Source organism: Colius striatus, chromosome 7, assembly GCF_028858725.1.
Source record: "Colius striatus isolate bColStr4 chromosome 7, bColStr4.1.hap1, whole genome shotgun sequence".
Lineage (NCBI taxonomy): Eukaryota > Metazoa > Chordata > Aves > Coliiformes > Coliidae > Colius > Colius striatus.
In genome coordinates, this window is record NC_084765.1 from 24,719,564 (window position 1) to 24,743,189 (window position 23,626).

At 34.8% G+C, this 23,626-nt stretch overlaps 1 protein-coding gene across 1 annotated transcript in view; it reads left to right on the forward strand.

Annotated features, from left to right (window-relative positions):
- Positions 1–21,753, forward strand: part of MINDY2 (MINDY lysine 48 deubiquitinase 2) — a 30,344-nt gene extending 8,591 nt beyond the window's left edge. Inside the window, exons 2-9 of the mRNA XM_062000498.1 lie at positions 329–386; positions 2,066–2,130; positions 5,477–5,635; positions 6,499–6,601; positions 7,196–7,338; positions 16,858–17,031; positions 18,289–18,462; positions 19,508–21,753. Of these exons, the coding sequence (XP_061856482.1) occupies positions 329–386; positions 2,066–2,130; positions 5,477–5,635; positions 6,499–6,601; positions 7,196–7,338; positions 16,858–17,031; positions 18,289–18,462; positions 19,508–19,627 (996 nt within the window). The 3' untranslated portion in view covers positions 19,628–21,753. The remainder of the gene's footprint in view (positions 1–328; positions 387–2,065; positions 2,131–5,476; positions 5,636–6,498; positions 6,602–7,195; positions 7,339–16,857; positions 17,032–18,288; positions 18,463–19,507) is intronic.
- The last annotated feature ends 1,873 nt before the right edge of the window (positions 21,754–23,626 follow it).

A 23,626-nucleotide genomic window follows, 5' to 3' on the forward strand; every position in this document is an offset into this window, starting at 1 on the left:
GTTTAGCTAATGCAGTGAGTAGTGTGAAGCCAAGGAGGATGTTGGTGAAATATTTTGGGGGGTAGAGAGCACTATGTGGAGAGCTGCAAATGAGAGAAAGTTCTGTGTGCATGTGGTTTCTCTAAAACCAAAAAATGCCTTTTAAAATCTCTTCTAGTGGCTATAATTTAGTAGAGGTCCTGGGAAGGTTCTTGGTCCCAGAAGGCTAATGCTTTTACAAATTGGAGAGGCGAATGTGATCAGACTTCTATCTAGAAGTAACCTTACTGATGCTTTCTAAATTTAAGTGGCTTGACATTTTAAAAAGAACATACTTTTATTTTCACAGATTAAGCTGCCACCAATGATGGAAATTATAACGGCTGAACAGCTGATGGAATACTTAGGTTAGTAATGACAATAAAGGGTTTTTAATTATATATTCTATTAATTAGTAGATATTTAGTAGAATATAGAAAGACTGTTTTCGTTTCATTTCATGTTTTATTCAGCTTTACTTCAATGCATGCTTCAAGAAAACTGCTTAAGATATTCAGTTACTCATGCTTTTCCTTAGTTGCTTTTAGAAGTTTTCTGTACGGCTTTCCTAAGTGGTTAATCTAGTGACGCAGTTGATATGGCTTAGTACACCAACACATTGGTAAATTTAGACTTACTCATTTGTCTTACAATGTTATCTTTTTATAGTTGACAGAATGTAGTAAGTAAACTATGCCTTCAATTGTCTGCAGTAACTCCAATCCTTGGTAGTATGACCCAATTCAAATAACAAAAAATTAAAGTAGTTGTAACAGCGATTGGGGTTTTGTTTCCTGGTGCTACTCATTTACCAGATTTGGTTTTCAGCAAAACTGCAGCAGTTTCCATCTGACAAGTATGTAACTTCAGTAGCCCAGAATGATTCATATATGAAAACTGCAATTTTGATAGTACTTTAAATGTATGTAAACAGTTCTCTTCCTTTGTAACCTAAAAAATATAAACTGTTTGAGGTCAGCAATCTAAGTTTCATTTTTCTCAAGCAGGAGAAAAAAAATCTATATTTTCTTTCTTCTTGCTTACAAAGAATGTAGCTTGATCTTTCAAAAGATCATACTTCTAAATCTTTCATTGGAAGAAAAAGGTTAATTACATTACATTTTAAAAAATCCCAAACAACTTGCACCCTGTGTCTAAACATTTATTCTACTTGTATTGCTAGAATAGTACTGTCTGAAGTCACTGCATAATCTGTGTTGGTTAAATGTGTATTCTTTCTTAAATGTGTATATTAGCTTCTGAAATAATCTTAGTAAATTGAATAACAAAGTTATCTGCTCAAATTATTTAGATTCTTCTACAGCTTAAAGTAAAAGCCCTTCAAATAGTTTTAACAGTCTCAACTTAAAAGGTTATAAGTTAGGAAACCTGTAGTTGTATTTTTCTTGGAGTAGTAAAAAAATTTTTTTAGGAATGGACCAGGGGAATAAGTATGAAAAGTATTTTAATAAAATATGAAAGTTTTGAGAGAGGTAGTTTTTATGGATGCTAATCACTTAAAATACTATATCGAACCCTGATGTGTTGATTAACTGACTCGCTACATTTGTGGTGCAGACGTAGATGAAATGCAAGCCTTTCGGAATTGTTGGTGTATGGAAACATGAAAATATATTCATAGTGTCAAGCAGGATAAGTGGTTGTCACCTTAGATACTTAATTGCATAACAGAATTTTATTGTGAACAGTTTGACTTTTTTATATTTTTAATTTGAGTCACAGAGGGAGGTGAATTTCTGAATAATTAAGAGATTGATATGATACCCCAAGAAATTATGAAATGCTGCTTTAGTAACAACATTGCCCATTGGAATTTTATTTATTAATATGATCTTACTTTGTTTTTATGCTCATATTTTACTTCATAATTATAATTCTGGTAATAAAACAGTGCATTTTCATTAATTTAATAGAAAACTTCAGTGGTAGTATTTATGTCAGTCAGTTTCAGTCAGAAGTATTCATAGAAATGTTGGAGCTTTGAGTGTGGAACAAACTTAATTTTATTTTCTTTTTTTTTTTTTAGGAGATTATATTCTTGATGCAAAACCTAAAGAGATATCTGAAATCCAGCGTCTAAATTATGAGCAGGTAAAGAGCTACTCCTAAAACACAATTTCTTATGTCTGAAGGAACTGAAACTTTTTTCCTCATCTAAGGTTAATCATTGTGTTAAGAGCCTGAAACACGTAAACCATTGTTTGTAGTTAGTGGGTTTTTTCCCTAGGCTTGATGTAAATCTATTTATAAATATTTCCTATTAGTGAAGAAAATGTCAGTATCTATTAACAGAAGAACTTTTTTTTTGCCTACAGTGAGTGTAATGAAATAATTTTGGTTTTATTGAGGAATTATAACACATAAGTACATATGGAAGTACATAACAGGGTAGTTGCTCTTTGAAGTCATCTATTACCATCCTTTTGTGTGCTCTGTTCTTTGATGCATGCTAGACTTTCCCTGAGGATGTAAAATGAGCAAGATATCTCTCTTCTTAAGTTGTCGTGAACAAAAAGGTTGATGCCATATTATGAAAGGCAGTATTAGTTGCACCAATCACTGTTTTTATGTCATCACAGAAATCTTTCTATGTTAAAGATAATGTTATTGGCTTGGAAAAAGTTGATGTATCTGTTTTCATGGAGCAAATTTTTCAAGCTCTATCTGTGGTCACAGCTGTTCTTTTGATTACTCATGAAAAAGTAATTTGAATAGCTAGTTCTATTCATTATTAGGCCATTTTTTTTCTTACTCTCATTCAGTGTTGAAAACCAAATCGAATATTGTGGGATAGTTCCAATTAGAATGAAGATTGAATGTGGGTTCTTTTAATTATAAGCCAAAATACAGCTTGTATAAAATTATATGAATTATTTTGGTAATAAATTAGCTATATTTTTTCTACACTGTTCTGTGCTGTAGAAGATTATACCTGTAGTCAACTTATAGGAGGGCCATGAAAACTATATAACTGGTTATAGTACAGCCTCCATGGCTTGCTTGTGCTAAGATTTGCTATGCAAATGTCACAATATTTTCCTTAAATATTTAGCTGTATAATTTTAAAGAAGCCTTCTGTTTTAGGGGTGTTCTAAATATTCTTGTAGATGCATGAGTGAAAGCACATGAGAGGCGTTTGTACTTGATGTCTGGTTTCTGCTAATGAAGTGTACCTTTTAAGTAAGGTGGTTTGGTTTGCTATTATAACAATAAAAACTCTTAAAGAAGACTGATCCAAACCTTGAGTATTACTTACAAATCTTACTAAATTCTAAATCTTGCGATATACCAAAATTGTGAAAAAGTGAAGCAACGTGTGGTAGTGGGAACTATTATCTTCCTGGTAATAGGAACTTCATGTAACAGTGCAGTTAAAAGGCTACAAGCAGTAAACCTCTCAATTGTAGCAGTAACCCTCAAGTGCAGATACTGCACAACAATCATGACAGTGTTTTATAGCTATGCTTCATCAAGTAGTTTATAAGCTTTTCTGTATACGCTTAACTCTTCTGAGAGCTTTCTAGCTTTAGATCTGCTTAGCACCAAGGAAGTACATCTGTTTATGAACTTGCTTTATGATTTTTTCAGAAGTTATATCTAAACTGAAACTTTACTCAAAGTATGAGTAAGCTTATTGCTCTACTGTCATTTTATTAAGGGAAAAAGGTAAATTTAAACTTGCACATCAGTAAAAGGAGTAGCTTAATTCCTTTGGCTAAAATGCTGAGGTCGGTAAACATGAAATTTTCTCTACATGCCTTAACAAAAGCATGCTGTTGCTTGGTTGAAGTGCTGTGCAAAGGTCTGTAGGCAAGACTGTTTTCAATATATCTATCTATTTACCCAATTTTTACATAGAATTAGAGTTCTGTTGCATGGTGAGATGTCCTAAATATCTTCCAATATCTAGGTAACATCTTCCCAACATAGGCTAAACTGCTTAGAGTTGAATCGTGAACTATAGAATGATGTAGCTGCTTCACTTAGCATGTTTATTTCGTGAGTGTTGTTTGATATTTACTTTACAGTACCAAGCTACAAGGTGCATAGACTGATTTCTTAAAATTACTCAGGTCTCTCTTACATTGTAATATACAGGCTTGTGTTGGCATTCTGCTGTTATTAATATGTGCACTAATGTTCTGCAGAAGAGAATATTCAAATTGATGTATTGGTTATGTCGTTATTTAATGGGCACAGTTTTTTTTATAGTTTCTGCAAGTTGCTTTTAATTTGATAAAGTAATTCATTACTATGTATCCCACTTAAGCCTTGCTAGCCTACCTAACTTTTTAATAGTTTTTTTTCATTATTCATCCTTGATTATCAGTCATCATTATTCTCAACTTTTTGTCTTCCTTATTGATGCCAATAATTGTGGTTCTTGACATTAACTGTCATATCATTAAAAGATGACAACACAGAAGCAGTTGTCTCTAACCATCAGTGATTTTAGTCTGTGAGTCTTCTATCTTAAGTCTCCTTTCCAAACTGGGTTGTGTTATGCTTTTTCCCCTATTGTTGCTGTCTTGGCTTCCCCTTAAGCAACAGAATGTTGCAAAACTAAGCAAAAAACACCCAAACCCCAAACCAACCAAAGAGAAGAAAAAACAGTCAAACAACAAGCAAAAGAGCAACTTGTTTTCTCTGAATCTTTAGCAAATACTTTCTCATTATACACTTTGTGAACGTACTTGGTGGAAACTCTTACTTGGTGGAAAATTCTTTCCAACATGTCAGGAAACTCATCGGTTGGTTAAAGAACGAAGCACTTAGGTTTTGGCTTGTCTTTGCATTGTGTGATTAGATCTTCATAACTTAATAATTCCCCTTAGGGTTCCATTAGAATCATGATAGCAATAAGTGCTACTTTCGTGACTTGTTTCCACAGTAGAATCTACAGATCATTTAAAGGTATACCCAAAATAAGATAGCAGAACTGTTTTATGATTCAGGAAAGATCAAGTTCTTCATTGTTGCTCACCACTTTAAGTACTGAGCCCCAAAATTCAAGTTGGCAAGTAGACCTATGTAGATTTGTTTGGTTTGTTCATTCATTATGTGGTGGCAAGTACTTTAGCTTGACTCATGAGGCAATACTTAAAAAGACAGAAGAAACCTCAGGAGCATCCCTTAGACTATGAAGGAATCCCTAATTCTTCCTACAGGCATCTGTCTTGTGACTATGGGAGATAGAGCTAAAAGAAATAGGAGCTACCTGAAAGCAGCTTATGAGTGTAGAAGAAGAAACAGTCAGATACAGCTGATTGGAGAGAGAATTCTTATTTTGCAGGTCTCTTCAGGCACAATGAGAATGAATAATGTGAATATGGATTGAAACAGTTGTTTAGCTAATTAGGTTACAAGAGTAAATACTGAGCATGCAAAGCTCCTTTTGGTCATCTGTTTTGTGGGGTTTTTTTCTTTCTGTTGTCAGAACATGAGTGATGCAATGGCAATTCTACATAAGTTACAGACGGGTCTGGATGTCAATGTGAAGTTTACAGGCGTACGAGTATTTGAATACACTCCTGAATGTATAGTGTTTGATCTTCTTGATATCCCCTTGTACCATGGATGGTTGGTGGACCCTCAGGTAACATTTTATTTCAATAATTCAAAGAGATTGTAAATTACTCTGAATTTTATTCTGGGGAGAGGAGATGTTTTGGAATTTTAGCTGGAGTCAATGTGACTATGAATTTTTAAAGTTTAGTCAGAAAAACTGGATTTTCTTCAGAGAGGAGTGAATACAGATAGTACGTTTTTTTTTTTAGTGTGGTAACTTTGAAAAGAGTAGGTCTGTAGTCTAACTTTCAAAACCTTCTATGCTGAATTAATGACCATATAAGTGACAATTGTTTTGAAGAAGATGAGAAGTTGCCAGATATGGTGCCTCAGTCATTGCTTTTGAAGGTTCCCTAGAGAACATGTGGAAGGAGTGCAAGATTAATTTCCTCCTTTTTTAATTTAGATTTACTGATCACTGCTTTTGAGAACTGAGGATGTTAGAACCAGTTAGAGAGAACAGCATCTTTAATAAACACATAATTTATTTGAAATTATTAAACACTGAACTGCTACTGTTTACTTAGAGGGAAAGTGCTGCGTTTGGCTGAAACTATACGCCTTGGATTTTTTTTTTTCTTTTCATGCTTTGTTTCGTGCAAGTTGCTGTTTTCTTATCCCTTTGGACTTCCTCCCTGACCAGCTCAGCCAACTGATGCCCCATTCTTTCCTCCACCCACTTTAGCAACATATTTTAAATGGTATCTGAGATTGGAAAATGTGGAACAGTCTGGGCTAAAACTTTTTGACATAGTGTTTTTAGGGGGATAATATCCTCTTTGTTGGAACTCTTCTTATTTCCTTATGAATAACTGCCATTGGCTAACAGTTGTGTTCTGTTCTTCACAAAGTTAAGTTCTCTATTTTGTGTGCTGTTTCTTCCTGCTCCAGGTTGCTGATATAGTAAAGGCAGTTGGTAACTGCAGTTACAATCAGCTAGTAGAGAAGATAATTTCTTGTAAACAATCAGACAACAGTGAACTGGTTAGTGAAGGTGAGTAACATTTTCTGTGTGCTTTATTTCAGAATCTACTCTATCAAGTCTTAGTTATGTATTTTGTATGTGAGTCTGAGTATGTAGAGTGATGAAGTGTGACGGGCTGCATTCTGTCTACTGAACTTCTTTCCCTGGGCAAGCGGACAGCACTGTGCTTGTCTTCTAAACATCTCTGATGCAATTTACAAACCATGGATCAGCCTCATTGTCTCGAGCTATTATATATACTTTTTAAAAAGCTGGAGAGAACTTCCTTTTGTGAAATGGTGTTATGGGTAGCATTCAGATTTCAACTTGTCTGTCATTATATCGTATAATTAGAGTGTTAATTTTATACTACATCATAAGGGAAAAAAAAATCAGTAATATTACAAGTGGATAGCATTTCTGAACCTGAGAAGGTTATCTACACTGCTGAAGTTTTTGAATCTTCAAATTGTTTTCTGCTCTCTGAATGTATTCCTTCAGATGTGTGGCAATACAGGAGCATCTTAGTAGGGAGGAAATAGGAAAAATACTACTATTGGAAGCTAGATTTTGTATAGCGGGAAATATGTAATAGACACGTAACAGTATGTATTGTTTTTGTAGGATTTGTAGCTGAGCAATTTTTAAATAACACAGCTACACAGTTGACATACCATGGACTGTGTGAGTTGACTTCAGCTGTCCAGGAGGGAGAACTTTGTGTGTTCTTCAGGAACAACCATTTTAGCACCATGACCAAATACAAGGTATAGTCAACATTTTTCTCTTTACTGCTGTGGTTTGTGTTCTCATTTCAAAGCAAATCTTTTTCTTGTGTCTTGAAACAGAAATAAAGTCCAGTTTGCTGTTATACGTTAGTTTGGCATATGATCAATGCAAAGTCGGTAGCAACTGTTGCCAGTATCCGTTACTGCTTAAAATCTTCTTATAGCTCTTCCCTTGATGTTCATTTTGCTCCCAGTGATCACTCCCTTTATGATTATGTATAGTGTCATTATATGTAATGTCATTACTCTGTAGTGTCCAGTGATAGACCAGGTAAAATGGACAAAAGCTGCAACACAAAAAGCTCCACTTCAACGCAATGAAAAGCTTTTCTACTGGAAGGGTGACAGAGCTCTGGCACAGGCTGCCCAGGGAGGATGTGGAGTCTCCTTCTCTGGAGATTTTCAAAACCTGCCTGGACATGTTCATGAGTGATCTGATCTAGGTGCACCTGCTTTAGCAGGGGGGTTGGACTAGATCTTCAGAGGTTCCTTCCAACCCCTACCATTCTGTGAGTTCTTCCATGGCTTAAATTTACTTGCAGTTTGTGATTGGCAATGGTGAAGTTAGTCAATTTATTTAATTTCTTGTTTCTGAGAAAGTAAAACTTTTTGGGCTTTACATTTGGGCCAGTACATGAGTAGCTCTGTTGTGGTGTTTAAAACACCAAACATTTGGAAAAGCTGAGATGAGCTACAATATTGATTCCCTTTACTGGTTAGGGAAGGTGTTATTTTTTGAATCTGAAACTGGGGAAGCCAAGTGGTGAGAACTGTGAAAGGAATATTCGAGGAAATTAAAGACAAGTGAGAACTTGATTAATGTTTCTGGGACTCCTTCCTCCAGAATGAAGAACTTGGCTTGGCAAGTTTACAATCATTCATAGAGCATCTTTGTTCTAAGACAACTTTTCCTTTACTAAGATGATAGTATACTTGAACTATCTGACTTGGGGTAGAAAGGGGCACTGTCAAATTATCTCGTAAGATTTAATCACTTCCTTCAGTTAAAAATGTGCATATTTTGAAGTAAAATTTTTATTGACTTGCAATGTCAAATCGTCCTTAAATTGTGACATTTCTTAAATATACATGTGACTTTTTAACCTTTGTGTAGAACTCTTGAAATTATCTGTTATTAAATAACAGATTCAATTTATTTTTATGTACACTTGCATTTATGAATAATGATAATAAATACAGAACAAGGGGGTGTGTAACATATGAAACCATTAAGGAACCACTGGTTTTGCCATCTATTCTATAGTAACATCATATAACTCATGTGAATGACACTAACTTTTCCATTTGGCAGCACTAGTCCTTTCTCTCCCTTTGTTCATCTTGGCCGTCAATAATTTTCTTAGGAATTTTTAATAACCTACTCATAAACTGAGCTAAAGCTCTGAATAATTCTGATAAGAGTTAGCTCTACAAAGAGGTAACATCAGGTTTTCTGATGACTTCTTAAAGCACGTCTAAGATTTGTTTTATATCTCTGTACAATGATAGTCTCTTAAAGCAGTAAGACTGGAAAAAGGATCTTTCTTCCCTATTTTAAAAAAAGCAGGATATGAATATATTTGTTTATGGTCAGGACTATAATTGTTACATTTCTTGATGAAGCTCATGTTAAAATTTTGAGAGATACGGTTTTGTTTCTCTCATCTTTCTAAAATTAGCTCTTGAAATAATTGGTAGTAGTTTGTCATATAAGTAAGACCATATATTATTTTTATGATTGCTCTCATTATGGGGAAGAATACACCCCAACCTCAAAACTATTTGGTTTTAAAAAGAAAATATTAAGTAGAAGTACAGGTGAAGTACAGATTTGCTTTCTCTGTACAAATGGTATATAGAGGTGCAGGAAAACCCTTTTTACTTAATTTAAAGCATATTTCAGATAAAATACTTAAATCCTCCTGGAAATAAATTTTGTGCTACTATTAAAGCTTTTAAAAATATAAAATATTCCTTGTATTAAATACAGTCAATGAGTAATCACTTTGACCTAGGGAATTATAAGTACAGAATTTTGTATGTAGACTGTCATCTTCTGCAGTCCAGTAGTTAGGTTGAAGGTCAGAACCTGGTGTCTCAGTGTTTTATTAACTTTATACTTGTAAACATATACTTCTCAGTTGACATCTTTTTTTCGTAAAGAAATAAAATGCCACATTTCAATGAGTTAAATATCCTTAATCAATATTAATAATACAGAACAGGTTAAGCCAGTGAATAAAAATCTGTGCCTGAACAAAAAGAACTTTAAGAACTAAATCCAAGTCCTAAGAAGTACTGAGTTAAAATATTTTAAGAATATTATTGTTAGTTGTGTATTTGAGCTTTACTGCTGCTAAGTTACTATGATTTTAATCTTTTTGAGAAATCCTAGACTTGTGAAATGCTAAATTTTGGAACACAGGCCATTAATTTCCATGTTATCTACAGGCTTTTAGTTCCTGGGTTTGTCACATTTAAACAAAGTTTATTTTGCCTTGGATTTCTGGTGAGCAGAACATTACAGAACTTGAAATATCAAGAAACTCTTCTAATAAATATAGAAATTATGTATTAATTTGTTTTTAGAAGTCAGAAATAATCTTTCTGTAACCTTTTTGTCTGTTTCCAATCTATGTAGCCATTTGCAGTAGCTATATGACTAAGTATTCTTTCAAATCAGAGAAGTCAGAAATAGGTTTTACTCGGGCTTTTAGACAAGATTAGCTATCCAAAAATCTTCTGGATAGCTCATATGAGTGCCAAATGCATTGTTGTCAGAGAGTTGAGGTTTTACAAGTGCTTTATGCTTTCCCTTTACTAGGTTTAATGTTAGGTCTGCATATTTTTAGTGGAGCTTCTTATACTTCACAGTTTGAGCAGTTAGAAGTAGCTTGACTATGGATAAAAGTCCATCAATTAAATAAAACTGAAGACACAACATACGCCAGCCAAAATGAAGGTGCAGAACTTTCAGGACAAGAGCAATGCAATTTGTTTTGTCTTTCTCCAGTATTGCTCCTGTGAACAAATATATGGGAACATACAAACCAGATCTGAAGTTAGATAAAGGGGATTTATACGTGTAATAGAAGCTATCTATATATAATAGTACTGGTATATTTTTAGAAACATTTTCCCTTTGAATAATTAGCAAGGTTTTATAATTAAAATCCCATAGGTACATTAGGCTGTTTAAATATTATTCTAATGAAGCTAATACTTGTATTTTGGAGACTTCATGTACAGCTGATAAGTGAATTCTACAGTGGGGATATTTTTGAAGTTGAGGCTGATGTTTTAGTGAAAAGACTTGGATTTCGGTATATTACATTTAAAAAAAGTGGAATGCACTTACTGGAGAATAGAAAAACAGATCATTAAGTTTTTTCAAAGGAAAAGCAGAAACCTGTTACAAGCTGTCTTATAAACTTATCTTTTCTAGAATCATCTTTAGATTTGAGGAGCAGGTGTGACTAACTCAAGAAGAAAATATTGAAATAATTTGAAGAGCAAAATCCATAAATCAGAGACATTTTCAAGTTCAGCATATAACGAGACTATTTGGGTTCTTTTGCTTTAACTCTGCTCTATATTGATGCATGTAGCAATTACATGATTGTGATTAGAGCCATTTTAAATATTTGCAGTGCTTGGTTGAAGGGATGTATTTTAATTTGTATTAGCATTCTGTGCACACCCAATCTGGTGAGTTTGTTTTAGAGGTAACAGCTATTTAATGTTTTAAAATGTATTAGATATACATTTAGCTGTCATTTCTTAACGGGGGATAATCTCGTGGATATTTTAGAGCAGAAATTGGAGAAGTAGAGTCTGGTAGCATCCTTTGTAAATACAATGTGAACTTCCTGTTTGAAGTCATTATTACAGTAAAGAGTTTGTAGTATTTACTGTTTGACACATAGTATTAATTTAAAAGAAGATATACTAACACTGACCACTCTTTACCCAATTATACTGAGTTTGGAATGGCTTTCCACTGTTAGATCAAAGGGTCTTTACCTTGCTTTTGGGTTGCATATTTTACAGGGCTGTTTTAGTGAAGTGAGAGTTATGGGAAAGTGTGAATAAACATTGCAGTCTTCTGAATTCCTATGTGTTTGCTTTGAAAATTTTGTCATAAGCTGCTGCTACAAGATGTTGCATAGTGGCAAGTACATCTTGGAAACAGGGAACATACTAATGCCCAACTAGTGTGACTGTTAGCCTGATTAATCTATTCATGCTGCTTTTGTCTCCAGTGTCTCTATTGGCTCCAAGCTTATTTCCTCATCTTGTTTAATTTTTTTTGCAAAGGAATGTGTAAGGAGAGGAATTGCCATTTTTACGTATCTTCCAAATTCCTGACTCTGGGACAAGGAGTTAAATGGAAAGTGCTCATGAAATAGTAATTTCTCCATTTTAGATCCGGGATTCACTCTAAAATTGTGGAAGTTGACAAGTGAAGTAACAATACCAAAAGAATGGTGGCATTGAGTTTTAATCAGAAATTACCTTGAAAAGTTCTGAAGTAATCTTTCTCTAAGGACTACAGCAGATTTTTTTTTTAAAGCTGCTGAGTTGAAACCACATGTAATTGTGAAGATTCAACAACTGCATTTCAGAATGGATCATCAATTCAGTTGAAATTTGTTTGCTCAACTTTATTAAATATAGTCTTGAATAAGTAATATTCTAAAGTTCTGAAAATTGAATGAAATGTGCATAATATGAAGTTGTAATTTCTGATTTGATATAATTTTTAGTGTTTAGAATCAAATTTCTCTATAGAAACATGTAACTTTTAAAGAAATCTTTATTACATATAAAAGAAATGCAAATATGGCAATCCTGTAATATATTAGACCTCTGTCAAAGGATGGTGTTAGTTAATGATGGCAGTTCAGATATTAGATTCTTTACCCCTTTCACTACTATTTGTCCATTTGCCCAAGTACTCATTTATTCTACTTGTTGTCCTTTTAATTGCATATCAATAGTCTTGGCTCGTGTGATTATACAGTAATAATTTTCAGCATTTAAAGATGTGATTTTTTTTTTTTGCCTTTGCTTTTCATTACACAGATAATAAATACATCAAATGATAATTCCATAGATCAAGGAAAAACAGGACTGTAAAGAGGGGATCAGTTTGGTAAGAATATCTTAGATTAGCTGGAATGTTTTTCCTACTGAAGTGACTGTAATACAACTTATTTTCTTTACTGAAAAGTAAGGAGACACCTGTTTAGATTTTTAAATATGTGTGTTGCAGTTATGTTTTCTAGTTTATAAACACTGGATTTCTGTTTTGGAGCTCAAAGCAGACTTCTATTCAAATGCAAAGTACATTTCATAGCAATAGTTGTGCTTTTTCTTTGGGCATTTAAGGTAATGTCTGAGTTTGGCATAGTAGAGGCAACTCACTTCTTAAAAACATGTTTAAATATCTTTCCATTTCTTAGTAAATGTACAGGGTTACTGTAAATCAAATGGTGTATACTTTTTTCTTGAAAATAAATCTTAATTTTATCTAACAGTCAAAACATTCAGATAGACTAGACTGATCTCAAAATAAGTAAGCAGTCATTGATGTTGATCTGTAACACCTTCATAAAATCCAAAGGGTTGGATCTAAAAGTTCAAGAGAACATTTATGTGGACTTTAAAGGATAAGGCTTAAAATGTTTACCTTTATGGTATGCAGCTATTGGACAGGTGTTTGGTTTTCCTTTTCAGTTTTCTAAACTGATGAAAATTTGGTAATTGGCCTCAGAACAAATAGTTTAAAAGCATTAATTTTAACTACTTAACCTTGTCATGATGTTTGCCCAGGAAAGGAGGTCTCGTAACCAGTAGCACCACCTGCAGCCTATGTCTGTTTACATTTCAGAGATTTTTTTTTTGTGCAAACTGGAAGACTAAGAGATCATTCTTCGGGAGAGTAATCTTGCTTTGATCCTTAGCTTTATTTCAAGCTTTTTGGATGTGAAACTATAAAATCTGGGCATTGGTCTACAAGATTGATTCCTAGGATAAGTAATTATTCAAACTTTATTTTAGGCATAGCTTACCTTCACAGTTATGCACTTGAGATTTTCTCTTTTTGTTTTCAACACTATTGACAGTAGTTATCGGTAGATATTATTGCTGAGTATTACGTGTTAATACCTTCAGGGACTGTGTTAACCCATGAGACTGGGTATTTATGAATAAACCCACGTCTAAAAATAAACCTAAAAGATAAGCTGGTAGTACTTTAGAAATGGCCAGCTAAGATTTTTATGAAGGTAGAAACACATTTATTTTGTCAAGTATGATACCATTCTTTGGTAAAGTGTACTTGAAAAGCCTATTAAAAGTCTCCTTCCTAATTTTTTAGTTCTATGTAAATAAGTGTTTTTACACTTAATTCTTACTGATTCTGTCACTGTGTGCCTTCTTTCCCTTTTCCTACTTGTGTGTTGCACTGAGTGGAGCTGAAGTACAGAAGCTTTGCTAGGCTACAAATGTGATGTAAAACTACTGGAGGCATCAAGTCAGAAATCCCAGAGCTATACCGGTTGCATATCACTCTCTCAGCAGCTAGACTGAATTCATGATCTAGTAAGTGCTGTGGAGAATGGTGGCTGGTTCCTGGCACCAGGCATGCAGCTCAAACTTAGAAGCAGCATGAAAGTCATATGATAAAAAAGACTTTCTCGTATCATAAAAATCCCCTCAGTGGAATTTGAATGTGCCAACGAAGTTGGCCCTTCAGGACTGGGAAGACAACATGCATGGCATTAAAACAATGCCTGTAAAACCAGTCCATAGATATGGCTTCCGTTTGCTGTTTGCAAGTACAAAACCACTGAAGTTCTAGTAAGTCTGATATCTGTAGAGATGAGTAGCTACATTGCACCTAATACAAAAAGAGCTGACTCCTCTTATTATTTATGTGAAACTGAAAGTTGTCTAGTTATTACCAAAGGTTACATGAATATTAGCAATATTATGAGTCTTTGGAAATATTGCTTGCGTGTTTTTTCAAAAAAAACCATTAAATTATACTAATATGAAGTAGAGTGCAGAGCACTTGATAAACAAAAACAAAACCAGCAAGATGACAAGGATGAAAGATCTGTGTTTTCCCCTTATTCTTTCCAATAGTGAAAAGGAACTGTCCCTTGAAGTTGAGACTTCAGCTTCTACTAGTCAACTAGTAGTTGACTTCTTCAACTAGAGAGTGTGTGTTTATTGGTTTGCTACATTTTGCTAAACTGAAGCAGCACATTTTTAAACTATGCAATTGGTATTGGAATGGTATTCTGTAGGTGCTCAGCCATGCTGTTTATTGCCTTTCAGCAGGGAGCTGTATTAAAATGTTGTTTCTTATTTACTCGGAGATGCCATTTTTAAAATTAGTCTTCAGGTATAGTTCAGCTGAGGAAGTCTTCAAGATAGAAAGTAAGAATATTAATTTTACTTAAGATTGAAACAGTTCTCTGTTTCAAGTGTTAGCTTTAAAGTATCTTTGACAGATACTAGATTCTAATCCCATAAAGGTAATGATACATTTTAATGTTTGTGACAAGTTCAGCTTATAAGAGTTGGGAGATGCTGAAAGCATTGACATTTTCCTATATCAGTGTTATTATTAAGCTATGCTGCTTATGAGCAGTTTAAAAAGTAATTCAAGATGTATGGCAGAATAGAGGAAGACTTGATGTCTCTCCTCTTTTTTTCTTTGTAGCTTGAGTTTGAATCAATGTACTGGTCAAAATGAAATTGAAAAGGTTCAGATTTTAAAAGTTCAAGATGTATGTTCAAGATTCTGCGATTTCATTTCTTTTTTTTTTTTTTAACTTACAAGATTCTGTTAAATAGATGTTTTGTGCAAATTGGAAATGCTGTGAAATTATTTCCTTTTCCTTTCTTTGGATGACTTCTAAGCATCAGAAGTAGCATTTAGTTTTTAGGTAGGTTTCCGAGGGAAAGATGGTTCCTTATATCGTGTGATGTGATCAGACCTGTTGCTGATAATTGAATTTATACCTATAAGCCCATCTGTGCCTGGGTAGCTGCTATTCTAAAACTTGAACATGTAGTAGTGTCCTTTGTGTTTTTTTTTTTTTTAATCTGTTCTGTTTGTCATTATTTGTCATAATACCTTGTGGTATTAGTGTTAGAACAATTACTGCATGTGAGTCAAGAAAGACTTCTATCTCATTCGACCTACCAGCCACAGAAGGGATGGCTGTGAACTTAGTAGGATTGAAGAGATCTGATTCTAATTTCAGCATCTTGGATAGATAGTCTTTTAATGACTTCAGAGAAATCAGTGAGCTGGTTCTGGACTTGTGGATGGGGCAATGTTTTCATTTTTTGCACGTTCAGCCTATGAAATCATTACAACAGGAACTGCCTCTTGTGTTTTTGTACAACTTTAGCACGGTAATTTGTTTGAGAGCCTTTTGTGTGCTGCTGTAATGCAAATAGCAAATTGTTGTGGATGTTACAATAAACTGCTTCAATTATTACAGTTGAACAGTGAAACAAGTTTTGTAGTGGATATCCTGATCTGGTGCATTCGGTAATACTAAGGGAAGCTTCAGTCATACGTGCTGTATGGTCAGTAATAACATTCTTGCTTTGGAGTGTAATTCTAAAAACATTATAAAAAGGATAGGATAAGATAAAAATCTCATTTTAATTGAAATTAAAACATAGGTTTTTGTGCTGCTTTGCTGTCTCTCAAACATGCAGCACCATCTTCTTTTACTTGAAGCCTGCTTTTGTGATTTGCATTTGATTTCAGCTCCTCTCCCATTCCTTCAGCCTAAGCCTGTATTTCATCCTCCTGAACCTTGACTTCTGGACTTGGTAGCATTGTCTCTTTCACTCCCAGACCAGCCCATTTTATAATTTCAGAGTTTGAAATGGAGAAATTTGGCCTTGTGAAACTGTAAAAAGGCTAAAATCCAACAAAAGTAGGTATTGGAGACAAGTGATAGTAAGAATCTTTTTTTTTTAATTATTGGAAATAAACCTCATATCCTGTCAAAACTCATCATAAAACATGAAGCCTGAGATATGATAGTTTTGAGGTAATGCCTGTTGGATTATTTGGAAAGATCACCTTTGTCTCCAGATCTTGCCTTTGGAATTTAATGTGGTTTGTCCTGGGATTTAAAATTCACACTGCCAGTCTCGAGGAATACGTCTTAGGTGTGTTATGGCATATATTCATGGTTACATTAATTGTTAGTGAATGTGAACTTTGATTAATAGTGAAAAATTACAAGATGGAATACGTAAATTAAGTGGGCTGTTAATTATAGATACTAGTATCTCTTTTAATGCTGTATGCTAATTCACTGAAATTCTAAACTGGCTAAAAAACCTAAACGAATGTTTTACTGGAATGCAATTATTAGCTGCTAAGTTCTGCTAACTATACCAGATGGTAAAAAAAAAACGTTTAGTTTTACAGGTTTTGTTTCTTCTTCGGTGTAGGGTCAGCTTTACTTGCTGGTGACAGACCAGGGCTTTCTTACAGAAGAGAAAGTTGTTTGGGAAAGCTTGCACAATGTGGATGGAGATGGCAATTTCTGTGACTCTGAATTCCACCTACGGCCTCCATCAGACCCTGAAACTGTCTACAGAGGGCAGCAGGATCAAATAGATCAAGTACTGAACTTCTGTCTTTCTATTCTATTTTTCTGTTTGCTTGTGACTATAAGTACCAGTTGTTACATATTGTCACATATATATACCCACATGCACAGATGTGTATGGATGTGTACTCATGCATATATAACACTATGTAAAAAAATCCTCTAGGTACTTAGGTTGGGGTTCTGAAACTGCTACTTTGAAGTACTAGCATGACTTCAAGGGACCAAGAGTAAGACGAACTGCGAGTAGTTTGGAAAATAAGATTTTAATCTCTCAGAAACCACTTCTGCAACACAGTATCACATTTGCCTTGTTTATGGCCGTAGAAACAGCGTTGTGAGATTGCTCACCCGTAACAAATTCTTTTCAGCTCATTGATGTTGTTAAAACTGAACTTTGCCTTCTGATGCCCTCTTTGCTGAATTTGGACAAAAACCATAGAAGACTGTGTGTGGTAGTGGTTGGTTGATATTCTTAACTATATATAATAATTTGCAGAAGTCATGTTTGAGATGGGACTTACTTGTACCAGCTGATGCACATGCACTGAGCAAGACAAAGCTCCCTGGCAATCATACAGGCTGAACAAGCAAAATAAATTTATCTTCATAATAATTACCATTAATGTTTGTTAAATACTGGGGGAAGGGGGCTGAAAATAAGCAGATGCTTTTTAATAAATTCAAGCACTGTCTCACTCCTTAGCAAGAAAGAATCTGGCAGAGACTGGCTGGTCTGGCAGGGCTAGTAGTATTTTGAGTTTCAATCTGTTTGGATATATTCACGTTTTTGTTATCTTCTCATCTATTTAGGAGTTAGTGTTCCTTATTGATGCTGTTCAGTAGAGTGGGGACAGATATGCTGCCTTAATTAGAAATAGCAAATTAGAGAGACAGCTTCACAGTCTTTACTTCTACCTAGAACTGGTATGAACTGATGCTGTTTCTTTTGATACTGTCTAGGTAATGGAATTTAAACCTGAAAGTACTTTAAATTTGTTTATTTTTTAATTCGTTTTCGTGGTTTGTATGCTGTGAGATACACAGTGTGAAAGGAGAAATATAAAGCATCTGTTTGCAGCCTCTCTGCAGTTCAGGTTATGAACATGTTCTGAAATAAATTCCTGTTTTCCGTGAGGTAAATGTATTTGAAAATGAGGCTGTCAGCAAAGTGATAGTACTATGCAGCTGCATGGAGCGAAAAACTCACGTGATAGGACTTGACTGTTTTCTATGTGAAAGAGCATTAATAAACAAGTTTACTGTTTAGGATTATCTGATGGCATTGTCTCTACAACAAGAGCAGCAAAATCAAGAGATTAACTGGGAACAGATCCCAGAAGGAATCAGTGATCTAGAGCTAGCCAAGAAGCTCCAGGAAGAGGAGGATAGGAGAGCTTCTCAATACTATCAGGAACAAGAGCAAGCAGCAGCTCAGGTCCAGGTAAGAAAGCATTATTACAGAATATGATCATGAGTTTGTGTATTAACTTAATAGCTACATAGATATGTCTATGTTTGTAAATATTTCAGACTGGAAAGACTGCTGTTTACAAATGATGAGATGAATATATGAATCTTAAGAAATATGCTGTAATTGTTGGATTATACTTGCTACTTAAATACTTCAAAGCAGGCCTAACATACTACGTTAGGGTTTCATTGATACTGTTGAAGTTCAAATGATGGGATCAGTTAACATGTCAGGTTACAAAGATTGTATTAGTTAATATTTTACATTATGTGTTGTAAATGAGCATTCGAATAAGAGCTTTTTTATAGTAGTTGAAGTTTTGTCTTTGTCTTGCAGAAGTTTGTTGCTTTACATTTTTAGGTGTTTCAGTCTGATGTCTGAATCTATTCAGGCCTGTTTCAAGTTAGGAAACTAACAGATTCCTCCTGGTACAATTTTCTCTCCCATCCTCATATGCAGTTGCATTCAAAATGCATGTAAAGTGTAGAAAGAACTGAAGAGCTTGCTTAACAGGACTTTACTGCATGCTCATTTGCAGCTATGAATGGATAATAGCTGGAATGAATTAGCGAAGTTTATGTTGCCTTGGTATACCAACCCCTTTGCCAAGTTCTTAACTAGTTTCTAGCCACAGAAAGCTGCTGCTTTGCTGTATCTACCTGTCAAAACCAACACTTTGACTCTACAACTTCTGAGGTGTGGATTATGTTCTTATAAAGGAGAATAGGAAAAAAATCCAGTACAGAAGTGCCAGAAAATGCTTGAAGCCAAACTTTATTATTGAAACAACAGATCTGAACATGTGGGTACAATAGAAGGAACACACTGGGCTTGAAATCTGTTTTCAGAAGTTTTGTGGCCACTTTGGCGTGGTCATACAAAAAGACCCTACCTGAGTTTTGCTGGTTGCATAGTAGTTAACCTTTTGTTTGTGACCTTGAATATAGAGTAATACTTCAGAATGCATCTATAATCATGTCGGTTTTACTCATGGTTTTAACCTTTTTCTACACAGCAGGTGCAAGGTGCTGCTTCTCCAGCAACCGGAAGACAATCTGGGAGTAACGAACGCAAACGGAAAGAGCCTCGAGAGAAAGACAGAGAAAAAGAGAAGAATAACTGTGTTCTCTTGTAATGGAAAATGGATTTGATCCGGAGCCAAGTGCATGTCCTCGGAAGCAAAAACAAGGAACAAAAAGGAAGACAAACCTGTTACATGCCGCCTGTGCCTGAATACCCCATGGATTTTGTTCACGTTTCAAGAGGATGGGTGACTTTGTTACAATCATACAGACTTTCTTCAAAGTCATAGTGCGTGCTGCTCAAGATGGAATTCCAAATCACAGTTGGATGTGGCTGTGCTTTGAGTTAGTCATAAGAAGTACTGCACCTTGTAGCTGAACACACAAATCATGGCAAGTTTTGTGTCATAGTGACATTCATTACTCATTACATCAGTTAGTAAGCTATTTTATCTTCTATTCTAAACCAAGGAGGTAATTAATTTTGTGTAAGACTTTCCTCGAGTCTGTACACTAGCACAACAGAGTTCTGTGTTACTTACATGGTATGAAGCTATATCTTAATGCTGGGTATAGTCTTCATGACACAAGAGCCCAAATAACAGCTGGGCACTGCCTCTTCAGTGTGTCCAGATTTCTTTGCTTCTGGATCTGGTATGTTCGGTTTTTTGAACCCAGATTTATACTGTGTTACTGCTACCATTGCACCTCCTGGCCAGCTTTCTTGCCCCAAGAACATGTGACTTGATAAGTGTCATACAAACAATGGTCATGGAAAATGGGGCATTTATTAATAAGCAAGATGAATATTGTTTGCTTTTCTTGCAATTACAAACTGGGTATGGCAACTCAGATGTTATCAGGGTTAAACAAGTAATTTTTTTAGGTAACTTGTCTTTCTTTTAGTATTTTTTCTCTTGTAGGTAAACTGGACCAGAAAAGTTCTTATTTATTGACCTCTCCGTATGATAGCTGAATGATGAGAGGAAACTAAGGTTTATAATAATCATTAGACTATGTAAGAATGCAGAGGTAAAATAACTAACTATCTGCCTTTTTTCCAGAAGTACCTTGAACTTTAACTTGACGTTAACACGTCCACTTGTATATTTGAGCAAGTGGACTGTAGTTAAAAACACACTTTTTTGTTTGTTTTTAAGTCATGTATCCGTACAAAGCACACTTCTGAAGAGTGAGAGAAGCGAGGCTGCTTGCTGAGCTTGTTTGGAAAGGTGGTCAGGTGTAACATTTTGTTTTTTAAATCACTAATTTAGAATTTTTGGAAACCAGATTTTTCTAATTTATGGGAACCAAATAAACATGTTGTGTCTTGTAGTATTTATAGAATACAGAAACAGAATCCTTGCTGAATTTTGAGGGAACCACAGATCTTCCTCCTCTTCCATTAAGTCAATAACAATTACCTTCTTGCTGAACCTTTTTGATAAAAATTTCTATTTAGCAATTTGTAGATACTTTTGAAAAAGGCTGCTTCTCCTGGGCAAGTTCTGTGTTCATGCTCTAAGCCTGCGTAAGTGCATTAGTATACGAGAGTCTGGGAAAGCCAAGGCAGCTGGGGGAACGTGACATTCCTGGTTTCAGGTGTTGGGAGAATGTCTGTGAGAGAGAGGGTGTCTAAACACAAGTCCGTTGGTAAAAAGCTGCTGTAAAATAATTTCAGGCAGACTTGCTGCAGTGATGGGAACCAGTCAGCACAGAAATCTGATTCGAATGAAAATTAGAGGGATAAAGGAAGAATGTCTTAATAACTAAAGGGCCAGTTTGTATCACTTTTTTCCTTCCATGTCCTTTTCTGTTCTAATTTTTGTTTCCACTTTTGTTACAATTTCCCGTTTATAATAATGAAGTAGTGAATGGTAGGGGGTCTCTAATACATCAGCTAAATAGAAAAATTTCTCTATTCTCTAGAAAAGTCATGCCCAGAAAAAGAATTTTCATACTTGAAGTATGCAGTTCAGATCATTTTCTATGTCAAAGCAAAGGCTGAGTTCTTTTTTCCTTTGCAGCAACCTAACTTCTTCAAACAAATTATTGTGATGGAGGATCACCAACATAACGACTCACCTACTTTAAGCAGACTAGAAAATATTCCAGTAGTGTCAGTAATGAAGACTTTAAGCCAGAATGTTGTTTAAAAACATTCTGTTACTAAGATTTTATCCAAATTTGTGTATTTACATTTATTTATTGACCTTGAAAAATAAATATGTCAAGCAAAGTGTTTGTTACGTTATTTTCAGTGACAGAATTGCCACTTTAAATTCCTTTTTAGGACCCAGTCTATCTGAAGCAGGCATTTTTGCTATCAAATATATCTTTTTGTCTAAGATACTTGCTCATATTAGAATTTATGTAACATTTTGAGACAGATGTGCCTGAAAACTACTATACAATTACAGTGATGTTGTTATTTGGTCATGAAGGGCTTAAGAGTTAAATGTCTGGGAGTCTGAAGTCCCAGATAATTCAGTTGCAATAAAGGAGTAAAGGGTTTCAAGTTCAGATGGCAGGCACGCTGTTCCAAGTTTTCTGTCCCTATCCTTCATTCTTTACAGGTCTTGGAAGCGTTGGGGAAAAAAAAGGCAAATAATTGCTGAAATCTAGGGCATTGCTCTGCGCTACTTGAGCTTGATAACAGCAAAAGTTACATGCAGATGGGTGTGTTAATATCCAAAATGAAATAGATCTAGAGGCCTCATTTATACCGTACTGTGACTAACCATTCCAAAAACAACTATCACAGGTAGTGGCTATGACAAGTATCAGATGATAAAAAAAGCTGAACAGAATAGCGTTTCTCTGTAATAGTAAGCTTAGAACATAATATTATCAATTACTCATGGAGTAGCAGAAAGATGACGTCTGCTTCTGACTATTTACGTCATTGTCTTTTTCTTGAAAGCTCATGTTCTGCTGACAGGGTACACATCTACACTCAAATCTGTTTATACAACTTAGCATGCACATGCTCCAAATAACTACATAATATATATGAAAGTATCCAGAAAAGTAGAGTAGAACTTGTTTTCCACTAGATAAAAGCTAGCACAAAAAAATAGACTCACAGAATTTTTGTTGTTGCGTTGGTAGTTCTGAAATAAAAAAACTAAATACAAGTCTTCTTAAAATTAGTAAGAAAATTGAGCACTGCCATAGTGAGAAATCTTTTTCTAAGCAGCACTTTGGAAATGCTGAAATATACCACTTTTCGTGTGACACTCATGGAATCTGCAACCCAACAAAGTAGATCCAAAGGAAGACTGTAGCACCAGAGGATGGAATTACCAATCCTGAAAACTTAAACACAATGCAAAAAAAAATATTTTGTAGCTATCCATCTAGTTAGTACAATAAAGTATGTGTTCAAATGGTCTTTACAGAGCTCTTCTTGTGGACCACAGGCACACAAGCTAGAAATGAAGCATATGCTCCTCTGTGTACACTTGCATTGGATTGCCAGTCACTCTTGACCCTTCTTTGCTATTTCACCTTTTTGTTGAATGTTTCTTCCAACTTGTGTATACAAGTTCTTGAAAACACTTTCCAGTATATAATAAAAGGCAATTTGAGTTCTTGAAATGGAATCTCTTGGTGTATTCAGCAGGAAATAATGAAGTAAATGATGAAGCTGATGTTACGGAACCTTCTTTCCTGCTACAATCCATCTGTAGCCCCAAGGTAGCTCATAGCTTAGATCTGCTTTCTCACCATTAGGATGCTTATAATAGTCAATTGCTGAAGTTGATGCAAAGTACAACTCAAAACACAACATACTGAATTAAAAGCTGTATTTATTTTTTATAAAATAGATTTTTGTTAAAGGTTCTAACCTTAAACAGGAGCTGACTCAGGAAATGCGGTGAATTGATGCAGTATCCTCACTAGAAGGCATATCAGAACAGCAAAAATAGAAAGCCTTAGTTGGGTTACAATATAATGCTCCCATTTATTCCATCTATGTGATGATAACAAGACCTTGGTAACAAGAGAAATGTTTATGTAGTCCAATGATAGCAAATGCCACATGCAGGAACTTAAATATAGGTGTTTGATCTTTCGATGTAGTGCAGTTACTTTTTAAGCGTAACTAG